Source organism: Lampetra fluviatilis, chromosome 38 (assembly GCF_964198595.1).
Source record: "Lampetra fluviatilis chromosome 38, kcLamFluv1.1, whole genome shotgun sequence".
NCBI classification, from domain to species: Eukaryota; Metazoa; Chordata; class Hyperoartia; order Petromyzontiformes; family Petromyzontidae; genus Lampetra; species Lampetra fluviatilis.
The window spans coordinates 5,256,468-5,276,271 of NC_136312.1; the positions used below are offsets into that span (position 1 = coordinate 5,256,468).

The 19,804-nt window shown below is 56.8% G+C and overlaps 1 protein-coding gene across 3 annotated transcripts in view; it reads right to left on the reverse strand.

Moving 5' to 3' along the window:
- DSTYK (dual serine/threonine and tyrosine protein kinase) overlaps positions 1-19,804 on the reverse strand; it is an 85,640-nt gene that overhangs the window by 13,307 nt on the left and 52,529 nt on the right. For all 3 annotated transcript variants that reach the window (XR_013639697.1, XM_078874080.1, XM_078874079.1), the window contains exons 9-10: positions 10,437-10,596; positions 6,674-6,806 (exon numbers count right to left, since the gene is read on the reverse strand). Coding sequence is in view for 2 of the 3 variants with exons in the window: in XM_078874080.1 (XP_078730206.1) it covers positions 6,674-6,806; positions 10,437-10,596 (293 nt within the window). In the remaining variant the exon portion in view is untranslated. The remainder of the gene's footprint in view (positions 1-6,673; positions 6,807-10,436; positions 10,597-19,804) is intronic.

Here is a 19,804-nt window from a genome sequence, read left to right on the forward strand (position 1 = left end):
AGGCGCCAACCGCGACACTCCCGCCTCCTCTATGCCACATACACACACCATATATACACTATGCAGATCTCGACCAGACCATGCATATATGTAGCCTCGAACAGACTGTTGAGGCAAGTGCTGTTCACGGGCACCGATGAAGGCCGGAACGGCACACGAGGGAGTAGGTGGCTATGGGTAGGTGGCTGGGGCCACGCCTGGCCACATTTGTATCCCCAGTGCTGACGATTACACACCACACCAGGTACTCGGTTAAGGCTGCGTCGTCCTAGAGGGGGCCCAGGATAAGTCGAGGTATTCGCTCTCGTTAGTCGCGAGCGTGAATCGAACGCCGGTCGGCCGCGTTCGTATCGCAGTGCGCCGACCACTGTGCCACCGCTCCCCCACGCACGCTCGCACACAACCACTGTGCCACCGCTCCCCCACTCACGCTCGCACACGATACACACGACCACTGTGCCACCGCTCCCCAACACACGCTCGCACACAATACACACGACCACTGTGCCACCACTCCCCACACACGCTCGCACACAATACACACGACCACTGTGCAACCACTCCCCACACACGCTCGCACACAATACACACAACCACTGTGCCACCGCTCCCCCACACACGCTCGCACACAATACACACGACCACTGTGCCACCACTCCCCACACACGCTCGCACACAATACACACAACCACTGTGCCACCGCTCCCCCACACACGCTCGCACACAATACACACGACCACTGTGCCACCACTCCCCACACACGCTCGCACACAATGACACACGACCACTGTGCCACCGCTCCCCAACACACGCTCGCACACAATACACACAACCACTGTGCCACCACTCCCCCACACACGCTCGCACAAAATAATACACAACCACTGTGCCACCACTCCCCCACACACGCTCGCACAAAATAATACACAACCACTGTGCCACCACTCCCCCACACACGCTCGCACACGATAACACACGACCACTGTGCCACCGCTCCCCCACACACGCTCGCACACAATACACACAACCACTGTGCCACCACTCCCCCACACACGCTCGCACACAATGACACACAACCACTGTGCCACCACTCCCCCACTCACGCTCGCACACAATGACACACGACCACTGTGCCACCACTCTCCCACACACGCTCGCACACAATGACACACGACCACTGTGCCACCACTCTCCCACACACGCTCGCACACAATGACACACAACCACTGTGCCACCACTCTCCCACACACGCTCGCACACAATACACACAACCACTGTGCCACCACTCTCCCACACACGCTCGCACACAATACACACGACCACTGTGCCACCACTCTCCCACACACGCTCGCACACAATGACACACAACCACTGTGCCACCACTCTCCCACACACGCTCGCACACAATACACACAACCACTGTGCCACCACTCTCCCACACACGCTCGCACACAATAACACACGACCACTGTGCCACCACTCTCCCACACACGCTCGCACACAATACACACGACCACTGTGCCACCACTCCCCCACACACGCTCGCACACAATACACACGACCACTGTGCCACCACTCCCCCACACACGCTCGCACACAATACACACGACCACTGTGCCACCACTCCCCACACACGCTCGCACACAATACACACAACCACTGTGCCACCACTCCCCACACACGCTCGCACACAATACACACAACCACTGTGCCACCACTCCCCCACACACGCTCGCACACAATACACACGACCACTGTGCCACCACTCCCCACACACGCTCGCACACAATACACACAACCACTGTGCCACCACTCCCCCACACACGCTCGCACACAATACACACGACCACTGTGCCACCACTCTCCCACACACGCTCGCACACAATACACACAACCACTGTGCCACCGCTCCCCCACACACGCTCGCACACAATACACACGACCACTGTGCCACCACTCCCCACACACGCTCGCACACAATACACACAACCACTGTGCCACCACTCCCCACACACGCTCGCACACAATACACACAACCACTGTGCCACCGCTCCCCCACACACGCTCGCACACAATACACACGACCACTGTGCCACCACTCCCCACACACGCTCGCACACGATAACACACGACCACTGTGCCACCACTCTCCCACACACGCTCGCACACAATGACACACAACCACTGTGCCACCGCTCTCCCACACACGCTCGCACACAATAACACACGACCACTGTGCCACCACTCCCCCACACACGCTCGCACACAATACACACAACCACTGTGCCACCACTCCCCCACACACGCTCGCACACAATAACACACGACCACTGTGCCACCACTCCCCCACACACTCTCGCACACGATAACACACGACCACTGTGCCACCGCTCCCCCACACACGCTCGCACACAATAACACACGACCACTGTGCCACCACTCCCCCACGCACGCTCGCACACAATGACACACGACCACTGTGCCACCACTCCCCCACACACGCTCGCACACAATGACACACGACCACTGTGCCACCACTCCCCCACACACGCTCGCACACAATGACACACGACCACTGTGCCACCACTCCCCCACACACGCTCGCACACAATAACACACGACCACTGTGCCACCACTCCCCCACACACGCTCGCACACAATGACACACGACCACTGTGCCACCACTCCCCCACGCACGCTCGCACACAATGACACACGACCACTGTGCCACCACTCCCCCACGCACGCTCGCACACAATGACACACGACCACTGTGCCACCACTCCCCCACACACGCTCGCACACAATAACACACAACCACTGTGCCACCACTCCCCCACGCACGCTCGCACACAATAACACACAACCACTGTGCCACCGCTCCCCCACACACGCTCGCACACAATAACACACAACCACTGTGCCACCGCTAGCCCACACACGCTCGCACACAATAACACACAACCACTGTGCCACCGCTCCCCCACGCACGCTCGCACACAATAACACACAACCACTGTGCCACCGCTCCCCCACACACGCTCGCACACAATAACACACAACCACTGTGCCACCGCTCCCCCACACACGCTCGCACACAATAACACACAACCACTGTGCCACCACTCCCCCACACACGCTCGCACACAATGACACACGACCACTGTGCCACCACTCCCCCACACACGCTCGCACACAATAACACACAACCACTGTGCCACCGCTCCCCCACACACGCTCGCACACAATAACACACAACCACTGTGCCACCACTCCCCCACACACGCTCGCACACAATGACACACAACCACTGTGCCACCGCTCCTCCACACACGCTCGCACACAATACACACAACCACTGTGCCACCACTCCCCCACACACACTCGCACACAATAACACACAACCACTGTGCCACCACTCCCCCACGCATGCTCGCACACAATACACACAACCACTGTGCCACCGCTCCTCCACACACGCTCGCACACAATAACACACAACCACTGTGCCACCACTCCCCACACACGCTCGCACACAATACACACAACCACTGTGCCACCGCTCCTCCACACACGCTCGCACACAATAACACACGCACTTCTCTGCTCCGTTTGCAAATGCTCACTCTCGAGCACGAGAATGCCACGCGGGTTTTAAAAAAGACTTTCATTTGAATATGTCGTCGGGCCCGAGTGTTCTGATCAAACAAAACCCCACGCACCGATTCAACTGCGCGCTGCTGATTGTATCCACACTTTGAGCAGCTCTTGGCGCCCGCTGGCCAATCAACGAAGACAAATGCTCACAGCTTCGAGTGCGTGCTTGTGTTTCGAAACACGCGTGCGCGCGCGCGTATATATAAATAACACAACCTGAATGACAATACTAATACGGACGCGGGCTGCTGCTGCTGCTTGCTGCTGCGATGACGACGACGACGGAGAAGAAGCAGCGCCGGGGACCGTCACGCTCGCGAGTCGGTATCCGCGGCTAAGAGGCGGCTCGCTCATTGTCCCGCCACAAAAGCGTGGCGGGGAGCGTTAATGCCGCTGGCGGAGAAACGGGTGGGTCGGGGTGGGTGGGTGGCACTTAGCAGCAACTTCAATACTCCCTTCAAAGGGGTGCGCGGCACTCTCTCCTCACTCTCTCTCATTTTAGCGGGGGGGGATTGGGGGGGGGGGATTGGGCCTTTTCTCTCTAACTACACCGGGAAAGCAGTCCGCGGGACAAAACGCTTTTGTTCGGCGATCGCCGCGAGTACGGACGGAAGGATGCGGGGCTTGCAACGGCCGAGCCGGCCTCGTGCACTAACCCTTTCCTGCCCTCGGGGACTTTTTGTTTGCGATCGCGGCGAGGCGGCCCGGACGGCCGCGTGGGGGGCCCCGGCCCAGGGTCGCGACGGAGATGCCGAGCCGGAGCCGGTGAGGCCGCGAGAACCCGGGCGTCGGCCCGCCCCGGGGTGATAGAAACACGAGTTCTCGAGCGAAGCGAAGCAGACGTTCTCTCTCAGCCGGCTCACCGGTGACCGTACCAACGGGCACGTCCAATTCGGTGCCGCGCTTAATTGCGGATCTGACCGTCGGGTGATGTAAATGTTATTCACGGTGGCAGGTGTGGGTGGGAAAGTTCCGTCCCCTATTGCAGGGGTCCACAACCCCCAGGCCGCGCGGGCTGGTACAGGTCCGCCGCCTGTTAGGAACCAGGCCGTGGACCGGTCCGTGAAAAAAGTTGTCTTCCACGAAACGGTTCCTGGTGCCAAAAAAGTTGGGGACCGCTGCCCTGCCGCACGGACGAGGTCAGGTGCAGGGATATCGCAAGTAGTTTTGCGATATCCGCTTCCGCACGTCGACGTTTAGCGAACAAGGGAGAAGTCGCGCCGTTCTGCGTGAGATCCGTTCAAGCCCTGACATTCACCCTGCAGTGACTGCAGCCCGGACAACGGCGGTGGAACGGGAGCGAAAAGACAGATGAACGGACGGTCCGACAGTCGGGCGGACAGATGGATGGATGGTCAGAAGAAGTATGGATGGTCGGGCAGATGGACAGACGGACGAGCGAATTGTGGCTGAGCAGATGGACAGACAGTTGGACAGACAGTTGGACAGACGGACGAACGGACGGATGAACGGAAGGATGGATGGAATGGTCCAATGGAGAGTCAGAGACACAGACGGATAGACGCGTAGAGGTGGCAATCGCTCGCTCGCTCGCAGTGGGGGCGAAGTCGAGCCATCTCCGGGGTAAACTCAAACAAAACTGTTTTTATTTCACCAGGTGAGGCCCACTGAGCTATGTAGCTCTTTTTCAGAAGCGACCTGGCCACGAATGGTAGCTTAGCGGAGTGGCTTGTCGTGCGGAAATTTACAGCAGCCAAATATTCTTCACGCACACTTCAAGATGCGGAGGGAAAGACCGGGGGACCCGGAGAAAAATCCACACGACCGCGGGGAGAGAGACACGCGCAAACTCAGGATCGGACCCACGACCTCGTGTATACCTGGCGAGGTAGCTAACAACTCGCGGATGCAGAGCTGACGCGGCGCAACGGACTCGGACCGTCGCTCTTTCCTCCTCATGGGTTAAAAACCGCGGCGGTGGAGGAAAAAAAAAACAAACCCAAGTGCAGCTTTTTTTTAAATAAACACAAGCGGCGTGGAGTGGCCGTAATTAAGAGGCCTCACGCGGAATCTTTCAGCTCCTTGGCGCGTTTATTTATTTATTTAGGCCTGAGAGCAGAAAAGATAAGGCTCCATTTGCAAGGGTCAGAACCGACGCTCCCCCCACCCCCCAGTGTCTCGCTCTCTCTCTGGGCTATTACGCGTTTTTTTGTTTATCGGCCACAAACAAATCCCTTCAAAGCCGTCCCCCTCGTATTATTAAACACATGCAAAGGACACGTGAAGGATGCCTCTTGTGGATTTGGCGGGCGGGCGGGCGCGCGTTGTTTTGTTTGTATTAATATTTTGTTTTACTGAATTCGGCTAAACTTGCATCTCGTCGAGTAATATTAATAATAAAACGTTGCTTTGAATGTAACGCGACAGGCACCTTTGTAGTGGGGGCGCGTGGGAAAGTGCTGACCCCGAGAGCGGGCAAGAGGTCGCTGGAATGGATCTCAGAAGTAGTTCTGTGACATCTCCTTCAGCGAGGGTGGCGAATGGACACTTCGTCGATTCATAAACTGGCGCCGATAACGCAGCAGGTATAACAAAAAAAAACAACAACGGGGAAACGACACGACGGAAAGAATGATCGCAAATGAACTCCCGGCTGCGTTGCCCGCAGTTGTGAATTTTCCCACGCACGGTGTCACGAATCCCCAACGGACGACGGACAGAAATGGAAGTCCATCGCAGACCGCCCGACCTCGCAAATCGCGCGGATGCGGGATGGGCGCGATCGCTCGCTAGGGGCACACAAACGAGCGCTGCATCGGCCGCGCACGCACACATGCGCACGCACACATGCGCACGCACGCGCACACACACATGAATGCGCACACACACACGCATCGCACGGCCACGTTTACAGAGACAAAGATCTGTCTGACGCACACAGGCACGAATGTACGCACGCACGCGCGCGTGGGCGCACTCACCGACGCACACATGGACGCACGAGATCGCACACACGCACGTATGGTCACACTGACACGCGCACATGCGCACGCACCTTGATGGCGGTGTAGAGATCGCGGAGCAGCCGATCCATGATGAGGAGCACGGCCATGTTGGAGCCGCCCCCGTACGTGTAGTCAATTACGGAGCCGTGCAGAGACACGAGCCGGTCGTGCCGCGGCATCGAGCTGGGTGAGGATACGCACGCAGAATCACACACGCACGCACAATCACACACGCACGCACGCAGAATCACACACGCACGCACGCACACAGAATCACACACGCACGCAGAATCACACACGCATGCACGCAGAATCACACACGCACGCAGAATCACACACGCACGCAGAATCACACACGCACGCACGCAGAATCACACACGCACGCAGAATCACACACGCATGCACGCAGAATCACACACGCACGCACGCAGAATCACACACGCACGCAGAATCACACACGCACGCACGCAGAATCACACACGCATGCACGCAGAATCACACACGCATGCACGCAGAATCACACACGCACGCACGCAGAATCACACACGCACGCAGAATCACACACGCATGCACGCAGAATCACACACGCACGCACGCAGAATCACACACGCATGCACGCAGAATCACACACGCATGCAGAATCACACACGCACGCAGAATCACACACGCATGCACGCAGAATCACACACGCATGCACGCAGAATCACACAAGCATGCACGCAGAATCACACACGCATGCACGCAGAATCACACACGCATGCACGCAGAATCACACACGCACGCACGCAGAATCACACACGCATGCACGCAGAATCACACACGCATGCACGCAGAATCACACACGCATGCACGCAGAATCACACACGCATGCACGCAGAATCACACACGCATGCACGCAGAATCACACACGCACGCACGCAGAATCACACACGCATGCACGCAGAATCACACACGCATGCACGCAGAATCACACACGCATGCACGCAGAATCACACACGCATGCACGCAGAATCACACACGCATGCACGCAGAATCACACACGCACGCACGCAGAATCACACACGCATGCACGCAGAATCACACACGCATGCACGCAGAATCACACACGCATGCACGCAGAATCACACACGCATGCACGCAGAATCACACACGCATGCACGCAGAATCACACACGCATGCACGCAGAATCACACACGCATGCACGCAGAATCACACACGCATGCAGAATCACACACGCATGCACGCAGAATCACACACGCATGCACGCAGAATCACACACGCATGCAGAATCACACACGCACGCAGAATCACACACGCATGCACGCAGAATCACACACGCACGCACGCAGAATCACACACGCATGCACGCAGAATCACACACACACGCACGCAGAATCACACACACACGCACGCAGAATCACACACGCACGCACGCACGCAAAATCACACATGCACGCACGCACGCAGAATCACACACGCACACACAAAACAATAACGACAACAGGCAACGTTCGCCAACGAGTGACGTCCTCGCAACGCCTGTGCCAGGCTAGCTGCACTTTGAGGCCGTCACGTGCAATGCGGGAGGCTCACTGCTGAGAGGAGGTCACGGGACAGACCCAGGTACAGTCGGTGTTGATTGCCTGAGATCACTAGCAGATGCACCACCTGTGCCAAAACTGTTGGCACAGGTGGCGCATCTGGTCCAACGCCACGTGGGACTAGGCTCTAAGGAAAGCCGTCTCGGGTGTGGACCAATCAACTTCAAGGACCATGTGAGACTAGGCTCTAAGGAAAGCCGTCTCGGGTGTGGACCAATCAACTTCAAGGACCATGTGGGACTAGGCTCTAAGGAAAGCCGTCTCGGGTGTGGACCAATCAACTTCAAGGACCATGTGAGACTAGGCTCTAAGGAAAGCCGTCTCGGGTGTGGACCAATCAACTTCAAGGACCACGTGAGACTAGGCTCTAAGGAAAGCCGTCTCGGGTGTGGACCAATCAACTTCAAGGACCACGTGAGACTAGGCTCTAAGGAAAGCCGTCTCGGGTGTGGACCAATCAACTTCAAGGACCATGTGAGACTAGGCTCTAAGGAAAGCCGTCTCGGGTGTGGACCAATCAACTTCAAGGACAGTGCATACATTATCAGAGTTATGTTTTTTGTTTGCATTACGACTGCAGGTATTGTGGGCTATGCAAATATGACTCCTTGTAAAAAAAGGTGTCAGTTTTGTTGCCAGATAAAAGGGTAAAAAAACAATAATCACTGTTGGCAGAGTTGTATCGCACGCGCACACACACGCACACACGTGGTATCACACACACACTGACACATACAAGCGGTATTACGCACACGCTAGCATGCACACACACACACGGGCGTCATTGCACACACACAGGAACGCATAAGACAAAGATCCCGCGAATAGCCCATCAGGGTCGACACGGCACACGAAGGGGGGGGTGGCGTGGCCAGGCCTCACAATGGCCTACTCATTTCGAATGACGTCAGAGGACCTTGAAAGTTCACCGTGAAGCAGACGGGCGGGTATTCATGGTCGACACACCCGCGCAGCATTAACCAGGGCGACCCGCCGGATTAAAATCGTGAACACCTTAACAAGCGGCGAATGCGTCACCCTTGGGCCACGGACACCGAGATGAGATGTGACGTAAGAGGCTCCGAGTCTAAAGTTTAAAGGACCTATAAATACAAATCCTCATCCCTGAAAGGATGTACACGCACGCACAAGCATACTCAGACGCGGGAACGTATCAATCAGACCGCTCTACCGTTGAATGCACATTATGTACGGCGCAAAATTACAGCGATGTTGCCATAACGACGGCCAAGGGCAGGACTGGTCAAGTGGGCCCGCGTTGCGGCTCGCACACATGGGAGCGAAGCGTGACGCGTGGACGATCGATCGCTGACGGCGGGAATGAGATTGATGCGGCGTTCTTGAGAAGCACGTCAAACGCGCAAACGGCGATGCTAATGAGATGCGGTTCATTGGTACCGTCACGTACGTGCGTACGTGACGTAGCCAACCGCGCCATAAAATCAGAGGTGCGGCTAATGGGAGATTCATCTCAAGGCAGTTGTGGCACAATGGTGGGCACGTTGGTCAGAGAGAGAGGCACAGTCAGTCGGTCATAGGCATAAGGGGCGAGAGATCTTGAGCCTGGACCTGAAAAGGAACAGGGAGTCGACAGAACAGATGGGGGGCACAGAGGAGAATGAGCCAAGATTGGAGGGCGAGTGGCAGAGGTCGCAAACGAGTTTTGATTCCTTACCCGTACCCGGCCGCACCAGGGTCGCAAACGGGTACCCGTACTTGTACCCTACCCGATACCTGGCTACCCGTACCCGGCCGGGTATCGGGTAGGGTACGGGTACCCGATTGCGACCTCTGGGATGAAGCCATGTTGCAGGCGCGGGTGGGTTGATTCTATGAACTTGAATTGTGAGAAGAGACAAGACGTCGGGAAATAAGTGACAAACGGTGACTCACCAGTGACTCACGGTCTACCCGTACCCGGCCGCACCAGGGTCGCAGACGGGTACCCGTACCCGGCCGGGTATGGGTAACCGGGCACGGGTAGCCGGGTATCGGGTAGAGTACGGGTATCGGGTACCCGATTGCGACCTCTGGCGAGTGGATGAGCGGGTGAGCGAGGAAGCGAGCCGGAGGGCAGGTGGGCGAGCAGACCAGTGGCCGGGCGAGCGAGCTGGCGAGCAGACGAGTGGAACGGCGAGCGAGCGAGCAGACGGAGCGGGCGGCCGAGGGGCGCCGGGCTGTCGAATCTCACCGCGTGTAGTGGAACTCGAGCGCCAGGTCGTTCCAGTGCTTGTCGTCGGGCGGGATGACCGACTTGAGGGCGCAGTGCGCGTGTCCGCCCCACGGCTCGTGGCAGGCGTACACCACGCCGTACTGCCCGCGGCCCAGCTCGGGGCCCAGTCGCGGCATGCCTACACGAGCGAGCGCCACGCGGTACACGCGCAAGACAAAGATTCACGACAATAGCCTCAACGGACTGTCGGGGCAAGCGCCGTTAGCACCGATGAAGGCCGGCACGGCAGGTGAGGGGGGCAGGCGGCCGGAACCACGCCCGGCCGACTTTGTCTCTCTCGTGCCGTTGTTTACACACCGCAGCGGGCAGAGTCGAACCTCGGATTGCCGGGTTGGTAGCGCAGCGTGCCAACTGCCTCAACTACCGCTACTACGTGTGCCGCAGGGACATATCGAGCACGTACACATGCGCACGGCACGCACACACACACACGCACGGCCACAAGGGTCAGCAGGTACAAAGGGGCAGGGTGTCACACGGGTTTATGGACACACCGACGGGCAGGCGGAGACATAGAGACTTGTGGATTTTGAATGTCTGCAACAGAAAGAAACAAAACATCCCGCGTCCAGCCAAACCAGACTGTTGGGGCAAGTGCTGTTAGCGAGCCGTACCTATGAAGGTCGGAACGGCACACGAGGGGGTGGGTGACCAGCACCACGCCCGACCGCCTTTGCCTCCCCAGTGACGATATTAACTACACACCACACCAGACATTCATTTGATGCCGAGTCGACCTAGGGAAGGGCCCAGGACCGGTTCAAATAATCGTCACTGGGTGTTGGCCGTGAGCGGGAATCGAACTCGGGTGCCCGGGTTCGTAGCGCAGCGACACGACCGGTCCCCATACGAACAGCACCACAAACAGGCAGATAGGCGTGCAAAATCAGGTCACGTGGATACAAATGCATTTAGATACACAGCTATGCCGATATGCGGATAAAAGCGTGTTCCGCAGATTCGCAGGTACGTGAAAACACGGCGCACGCACAGGCACAACAACAACAACAACAACCGCCATTCGCCACTAAGTGGCGGTGACGTCACCACGACGCTTGTGCCAGGCCGTGTGCACCTTGAGGCCACGTGAAGTGTCGAACGCCCGCTGGCAGGTCACGGGGCAGGCACACACACACACACAGACACATGAAGGCGACTAATGCTACACATTAGTCAAGGTGTAACGCGCCGTGCCCGAGGACACGGGTCCGTAGGCAACTCATCTCCAGCGTGCGGAGGTCACCAAGGTCGCCACACAATGCCTCCCAGTCCCCTCGGCACTTTGCGGCTCTCACGGCTCGCTCGCTCGTCCGCCCCCCTTCGCTTCGCGATCCGGACAACCGGGGAACGGCGCTGGGCTGTCTTCATCCTTACCAGGGTTGCAAAAGAAGTGCGCCAAATGTCTTCCGGATTATTTCATCCAACCAGGTAAATTCCCCTGTGTTATCAAAACGCTCCTCTCCCCCCTGTCTTTGCTCAAATTACACCACCCCACCCGCCCCCCCCCCCCCGCTAGCAGCCCCCCACCCCCCCCCCCGCAGTAATCAGGTATCCAATTTTTATTTTAAAACTATTTTTTATCTTTACCAGGTAAGGCCCCCCCCACTGAGCGATGTGGCTCTTTTTCAGAAGCGACCAGGCCACAAATGATAGCTCAATAGAGTTGGCTTATCGTCACGTGAACATGTATAGCAGCCAGATACTCTAAACGCGCGCTGTTGATTCTAAATGTGGAGGGAAAAGCCGGAGGACCCGGAGAAAAATCCACGTGAGCACGGGGAGAGAGACACGCAAACTCCAAATAGACAGCGGGCGTCAGGGTTGGGATAGAACCCACGACCTCCTGCATACCAGGCGAGGATGTCAACATCTCCTAGCCACCGTGGCGCCCCAAAGGGTGCTCTGCTCACAAAGCGGCGGGTGACGCACCGCTCCCCCTCGACGCCCATTGCACGGACACCGCTTTTCCGCCTCGTGTAAGACCACACGAAGCTCCCAAGAGCCGAAAGCGTGGCCATTCCGTTGCGGTAAACCAGCACTCGCTTCGCCCACCCGGCGCCCGGCAAAACTTCCCGTGGCTTCAACGGCGAATTTGCATTTCGCCCGCCGAACACGTTGAGTCTCGGTGTGTGCACCACGACGGTCAAATCGTTCGCGAGAGCCAACGCCGCATCGCGCAGCGCGCACTCGCTGGGCGCAAACGGACCGTCGTCCCCGTCCGTCTCGGCGCACGGCTGCCCATGTGGACGCAGCGCGACGACTTCACGTGCGGGCGGGCAGGCGGGCCAGGCAACCGCGTCAGGAGACAGCGGAGTAGCGTTACCATCGCCGCGATGTCTCCTTCCGATTCGTGGATCGGGGGCATTGAGTCGTTACGCGTTTGCGTACCGTCTGTTCTGGATGACCGCAGTCGCACCGCCACCACTACTACTACTGGAGAGTTTTACGTTTGTGCATCAGGTATCCGCATCTGCCGCGGCTTGCACGGACGCGGTTTACGGTGGACCACGGAGCATTTGTGGAAGATCAAAAGCGGGAACTTTTGCCATCGAAGCGGCGACCGAACATCGATCGTCGACCCCCCCCCCGGTCCCCCGAGTGGCAACAACAACAACAGCAGCAGCAGCAACACGTGCAACAACCGTAACTCATGCAAATAAACGATGGCGGTGGCGGCGCTCGGTCATCGTCCCGGGGTGACAGCTCCTCTGGGCGCGCCATCCTGGCGAGCCGACCCCTTCTGGCAGGCCTGACCCCCCCCCACCCCCCCACCCTCACTCCCACCAAGACCGATCGCGGTGGCGACTGCGCCGACATAAATTAAGCCCAGGGGGTGAGCGCGGACGTTCGTCCGAGCCGGCAGACGGACGCTCGGACGGTTCAGACGGGTCGGATGCGCGCGAGCGAGCGCACCGCATCGATCGGGGCGGCGATATGGGCCGGGTGGCAGCAATCAGGTGCGCTCCCGCGGCCGTCTGGAACGCTCTCCTTTCCGATGTTAGGAAGCCACTGGTAGCTACGCACTTTTAAATCATCATCATCTCGATTGACAAACTCATTTCTTTAGAACTGCTCTTCGTAGTTTAGTTTGTTGTCCTTCCCCTCCCCGTCACCTCAGATTAGCACGGTCGGCTTGAGTTCAACATTCATGCACACGTACTGCAGGGAGTGTCCCGTGAGTTAGCTGCGCAGCGCGTATCGATTCTCCTAATCGTGTGTGTTTGCAATACACCCGTGGCGGGGAGCCGTCATCACCGTGGTCGTTAGCACCACACCGAGGAAAGGGGCTGCGGCGGTGGCGTTAAATACCCCCCCTCCGCCCCCGCCGGAGCGTCTCAACGGCATCGACGTGAAACCGACCACGGCGGTCTACGACCACGGCGAGGCCACGCCGCCGCCCGCTAATTGCGTCGATTACCGAAAGTCACGTCGCGTCGGCGCCCACGGTGCAGGGAGCGCCGACCCCGAGCGCACGCGAGATTAAACCCCGCGCCGGGGCCTTTGCCGGACAACAAAAGTAAACAAAAACAAACCCAACGGCCAAACGAGAGATTTTCGCTTAGCCGATCGCGCACTCAAGAACCGACGGGATTTAATGTGCACCTCGAAAACATAATGAGCCGCGTTCAATCCAACTGTGCTAATCATGGCAGATCCACCCACTGTGACCTTCACCCGCGGAAGTTCACGGAAAGCGTGGCGTGCAATCGCAGAGACACCGACCGGACCATCGACCACACAGCAGTGAGTCTGTGGGCCTCTGCCTGAGTCCATGGGACTCAACGTGAACCTGCAAGTCACTGAGTGAGACCACATAGTAGTGAACCGCTGTGAACAATGCGCGAGTCTGTGGGCCTTTGCCCGAGTCCATGGGACTCTACGTGAACCTGCAAGTCACTGAGTGAGACCACATAGTAGTGAGACCACACAGTAGTGAACCGCTGTGAACAATGCGCAAGTCTCTGGGCCTCTGCCCGAGTCCATGGGACTCTACGTGAACCTGCAAGTCACTGAGTGAGACCACATAGTAGTGAACCGCTGTGAACAATGCGCGAGTCTGTGGGTCTCTGCCCGAGTCCATGGGACTCTACGTGCACCTGCAAGTCACTGAGTGAGACCACATAGTAGTGAGACCACATAGTAGTGAACCGCTGTGAACAATGCGCAAGTCTCTGGGCCTCTGCCCGAGTCCATGGGACTCTACGTGAACCTGCAAGTCACTGAGTGAGACCACACAGTAGTGAACCGCTGTGAACAATGTGCGAGTCTGTGGGTCTCTGCGCAAGCCGTGCGAGTCATTGCCAACTCCAAAAATTCTACGGAAGCATCGAAGCCATCCAATGCACGTCCACTTACTCTGGACGTAGACTAATGCACCGCCATTCATGCAGAAGAGGACCAACATCATTCAGCTGTGACAATAGAGACGCGAGTATTAATGGGTCTGGCTATTTAAAAAAAAAAAATAATTGCCTTACCACCCACACCGTTGCGACGACTCGGCTGGGCTAAAATTATTGGGGGGTTTACACCGGGGCTGAACACGCGGAGGAGTAATAGGCCCCCCCCGACCCCTCCATCACACACACTACAACTAAATAATGTTTTATTTTACCAGGTAAGGCCCATTGAGCTACATAGCTCTTTTTCCGAAGAGACCTGGCTATCATCTTCTTGGTTCTCTCGGTAAAGTCACGTAGAAGGGAAGTAATAAAATAATAAAAATAAAACATAATAAAATAATTCTCACGACGTTTCGGCCACAACGCAAGCAGCCGTCCTCAGGCGAAGAACAGGTCTGTCGGGGAGACAGCGTCTGAATGAAACACCACCACGCTTGGAGCGTATATTTAAGCTGGGTTGGAAGTGGAAGAGCACCAAGAAGATGAATCCCTGCAGTCACGAAAGCTTTACATCGAAAATTAGACCTGGCTATCGTGAATGATAGCTCAAACGAGTGGCTTATCATCATTTGGAAATATATAGCAGTAGCCAAATACTCTAAACACGTGATGTTGATTCTAAACGTGCAGGGAAAACCCGCAGGACCCAGAGAAAAATCCACGTGACCATGTGGAGAGAGACACACACATTCCAAATATACAGCAGGCAATCAGGGTCGGGATCGAACCCACGACCTCTCCTGCATGCCAGGCGAGGGAGTAAACATCTCTGCCCAGGGCAGCAAGAATTATCTGAAAAAATGAAAACCCTCTCAAAAAAATGTAATTCTAAGTCGGCCGGAGCTTTGCGTTATTCAATACTCGCAAGCACAGAGACGCCGCTTCGGAGCCCAATTCACAGACCGCGAATTTGTCAGCTGCGTCGGAAGAAGGGCAGCTTGATCGATCGTTCCTACTCATTGGCCAGCCAGGTGGGAATGCATTGGGACAACGCGTTGAGCTGGGCGGTGGCGGCATTGGTGGCGGCGGCAGCAGCGAGGGTTGGTGGACACACAGAGATGTTAAATTTCGATTTAAAGCTTTCGTGACTGCAGGGATTCATCTTCTAAAAATAATAAAATAAAACATAATAAAATAATTCTCACGACGTTTGGGCCACAACGCAAGCAGCCGTTGTGGCCGACACGTCGTGAGAATTATTTTATTATGTTTTATTTTATTATTTTTATTGTTTCCATTCTACGTGACTTTACCGAAAGAACCAAGAAGACACAGAGATGTTGTTGTGACAATCGACTTTCTCCCGTGGGCGTCGAGGAGCAAGCCCTACCCCTGGCTCCCCAGGAAAAGGCCAGTGCAGCGCAGTGTGGACTAATCGCCATCTGTTGATTCCATCTGTACGGGGGATCGAGCGTTGCCCCCTCGCGCGCGTGTTTGTTTTCTTTTTCTCGAGCGCTCCGGTTTCCTTCCACTTGTGCAAGTACTCATTAGTTGGCTGGAAAAAAAACAATGCAAAACACCTACGAAAAAGCCTAAGTGTGTCTCGCATGGATGAATAGGTAAATTGTAATTAGTAGTAGTATTTTTATGTAATTAACAGAGGGCTCATATTTGTATCAGCGGCTCGGCTCAGGCTCCTGGAGCGAATATTTTCTCACCGACTTACATGAGAGACCCGCAGACTCACAAAGAGACCCGCAGACTCGCACAAGGCAGCGGGCTCAGCTCCGGCTTGAGCGATTCACTTGCCTTCATAGGCACAGGGAGTGGGCACAAGCCTTGGCCTGGCTCAGGTTTAGGCTCAGACTCATGGAAATACTGAGGCATGGCTGGGACCGTGTTCAGTGGCTCAGAGCCGAGAGCCGGCTCTGAGCCACGATTTTCAAGACCAACGCAAGACACTTTTTACAGGGAGGTCCAGGGTAACAGAGAGACCAGCGTGGGGAGCGCATTACTGTGCAAGTCACGTGTAAAACAAGCACGTGTAAACAAGAAACATAAACACAACAAAATACTCGGCTACAGATACAAACTACTGCTTTGTCTGGACTATCATGCATTTCCCCAACCCCACCGCCCCCATGTAATTTTCATGAAAAAGTTGGCGGTGCGTCTTTGCGCGTGAACAGATTTGTATAACTTCACCGACACCGGGCATGAGAATGGGGTGCGTCAAACTTTCGAGAGAGCCTCATAATCTGGAGAATACGGCAACAGAGAAATGAGTTGAAGGCAAAAATAATCATCATCATCAAGAGCAATCACACTCAAACCTTCAGAGTATCTCGCTTGTCGTAGGAGATGGTTTTCAAAAGGCCAAGATCAAGATCGTCATGATTGAAGCTGTTCATGCCACCGCCACCACCACCACTGCCACCACACCAACCACTGCCACCACCACCGCCACCACACCAACCACTGCCACCGCCACCACCACTGCCACCACACCAACCACTGTCACTGCCACCACCACCGCCGCCACCACCACCACTGCCACCACACCAACCACTGTCACTGCCGCCACTGCCACCGCCACCACCACCACCACTGCCACCACACCAACCACTGCCACCGCCACCACCACCACCACTGCCACCACACCAACCACTGCCACCACCACCGCCGCCACCACCACCACAGCCACCACCACCACAGCCACCACACCAACCACTGCCACCGCCACCACCACCACCACCACCACACCTAATTGCCAACGCGGTCCAACTTCTGCCAGCAGATACCACAGCTGCTGCACAGCAAAGAGAAAGACACCCCCCCCCCGTATTGCCTATAACAGACTGTGAGGTCAAGTGCTGTTAGCGAGCACCTACAAAGGCCGGACACAGCGCACGAGGGGGTGTGTGGCCAGCACCACGCCCGGCCGCCTTTGTCTCCCGAGTTGCGATATTTACACACCGCACCAGGTACTCATTTGAGGCCGAGTCGACCTATGGGAGGCCCAGGACCGTTTCAGATTATTTTCACTCGTGCCCTAAAAGTATCCCGCCGTACAATCCGAGGTCTCCCCTTAATATTGGTCGCCAAGCCCACTCCAACATCTGTCGGGGTATCCATACCTCCCCAATCCTGCATGCTTGATGTGTATGGTCGCGGGTGAATGAGCAATCTACGGAATTCTCGCATCAATTCTCGGAAGCTTACGGGGGGGATTTAGCGAAGTGCCGTGAGGTCGCGAGGGTCGAGGTCACGCTTGTAGTTGCACAATCGTACGCAGATGCAGCCCGCCCGCCCGCCCGCCCGCCACCCCCCCCCCGCCCCCACCGAGTTAAAAGCCATCCCCTCCAGGTACAACACACGGAGACGTGTCACGGAGCAAGGGGAAATAATCGCAAATTGGACATTCGTAATTCATAATTCACGGGGCGAATGCGGCAAGGCTTGCAGCGGCGTCAAACAGCCTTTTGGTGAATTCTGGACATCCGCACTTGTGTGTGAGAGAGAGACAAGGGAGAGGAGTGGGAGATCGAGAGAGACAGAAATTCACCGTGGGCGATGCAAAGCACACTCCAGATTAAGCGCCGTGCCGCTGCCGATATGGCGCGCTATCCGAGAGCTAAAACGGGCGTGCCGGACGGCACAAACGAGGCGAGGCGAGGCTGCGGCACGCGGCGACACACACAGCGACACACACAGCGACACACCTCTCCATACGCAGCGACACACACAGCGACACACCTCTCCATACGCAGCGACACACACAGCGACACACCTCTCCATACGCAGCGACACACACAGCGACACACCTCTCCATACGCAGCGACACACACAGCGACACACCTCTCCATACGCAGCGACACACACAGCGACACACCTCTCCATACGCAGCGACACACACAGCGACACACCTCTCCATACGCAGCGACACACACAGCGACACACCTCTCCATACGCAGCGACACACACAGCGACACACCTCTCCATACGCAGCGACACACACAGCGACACACCTCTCCATACGCAGCGACACACACAGAGACACACCTCTCCATACGCAGCGACACACACACAGCGACACACCTCTCCATACGCAGCGACACACACAGCGACACACCTCTCCATACGCAGCGACACACACACAGCGACACACCTCTCCATACGCAGCGACACACACACAGCGACACACCTCTCCATACGCAGCGACACACACACAGCGACACACCTCTCCATACGCAGCGACACACACAGCGACACACCTCTCCATACGCAGCGACACACACAGCGACACACCTCTCCATACGCAGCGACACACACACAACGACACACCTCTCCATACGCAGCGACACACACACAGCGACACACCTCTCCATACGCAGCGACACACACAGCGACACACCTCTCCATACGCAGCGACACACACAGCGACACACCTCTCCATACGCAGCGACACACACAGCGACACACCTCTCCATACGCAGCGACACACACAGCGACACACCTCTCCATACGCAGCGACACACACAGCGACACACACGGCGACAAAGAACCCCCGTATAGCCTTAACAGACTGTAGGGGCAAGTGCTGTTAGCGAGCACCTATGAAGGCCGGAACGGTACAAGAGGGGGTGGGTGGCCAGCACCACGCCCGGCAGCCTTTGTCTCCCCAGTGGCGATGTTTACACACCGCACCAGGTACTCATTTAAGGCTGAGTCGACCTAGGGGAAGCCCAGGACCGGTTCAGATAATCGTCACTGGTGTTAGCCGTGAGCGGGAATCGAACCCGGGTCGCCAGGTTCATAGCGCAGCGTAGCGCTAACCGCTACACTACCGCTCCCCACACACGGCGACACACACGGCGACACACACACGGCGATGCACACACAGATACACACGGAGACACACACGGAGACACACACGGCCACGCACACGGCGACACACACGCCTGCTCTGCAATCAAATGCCGA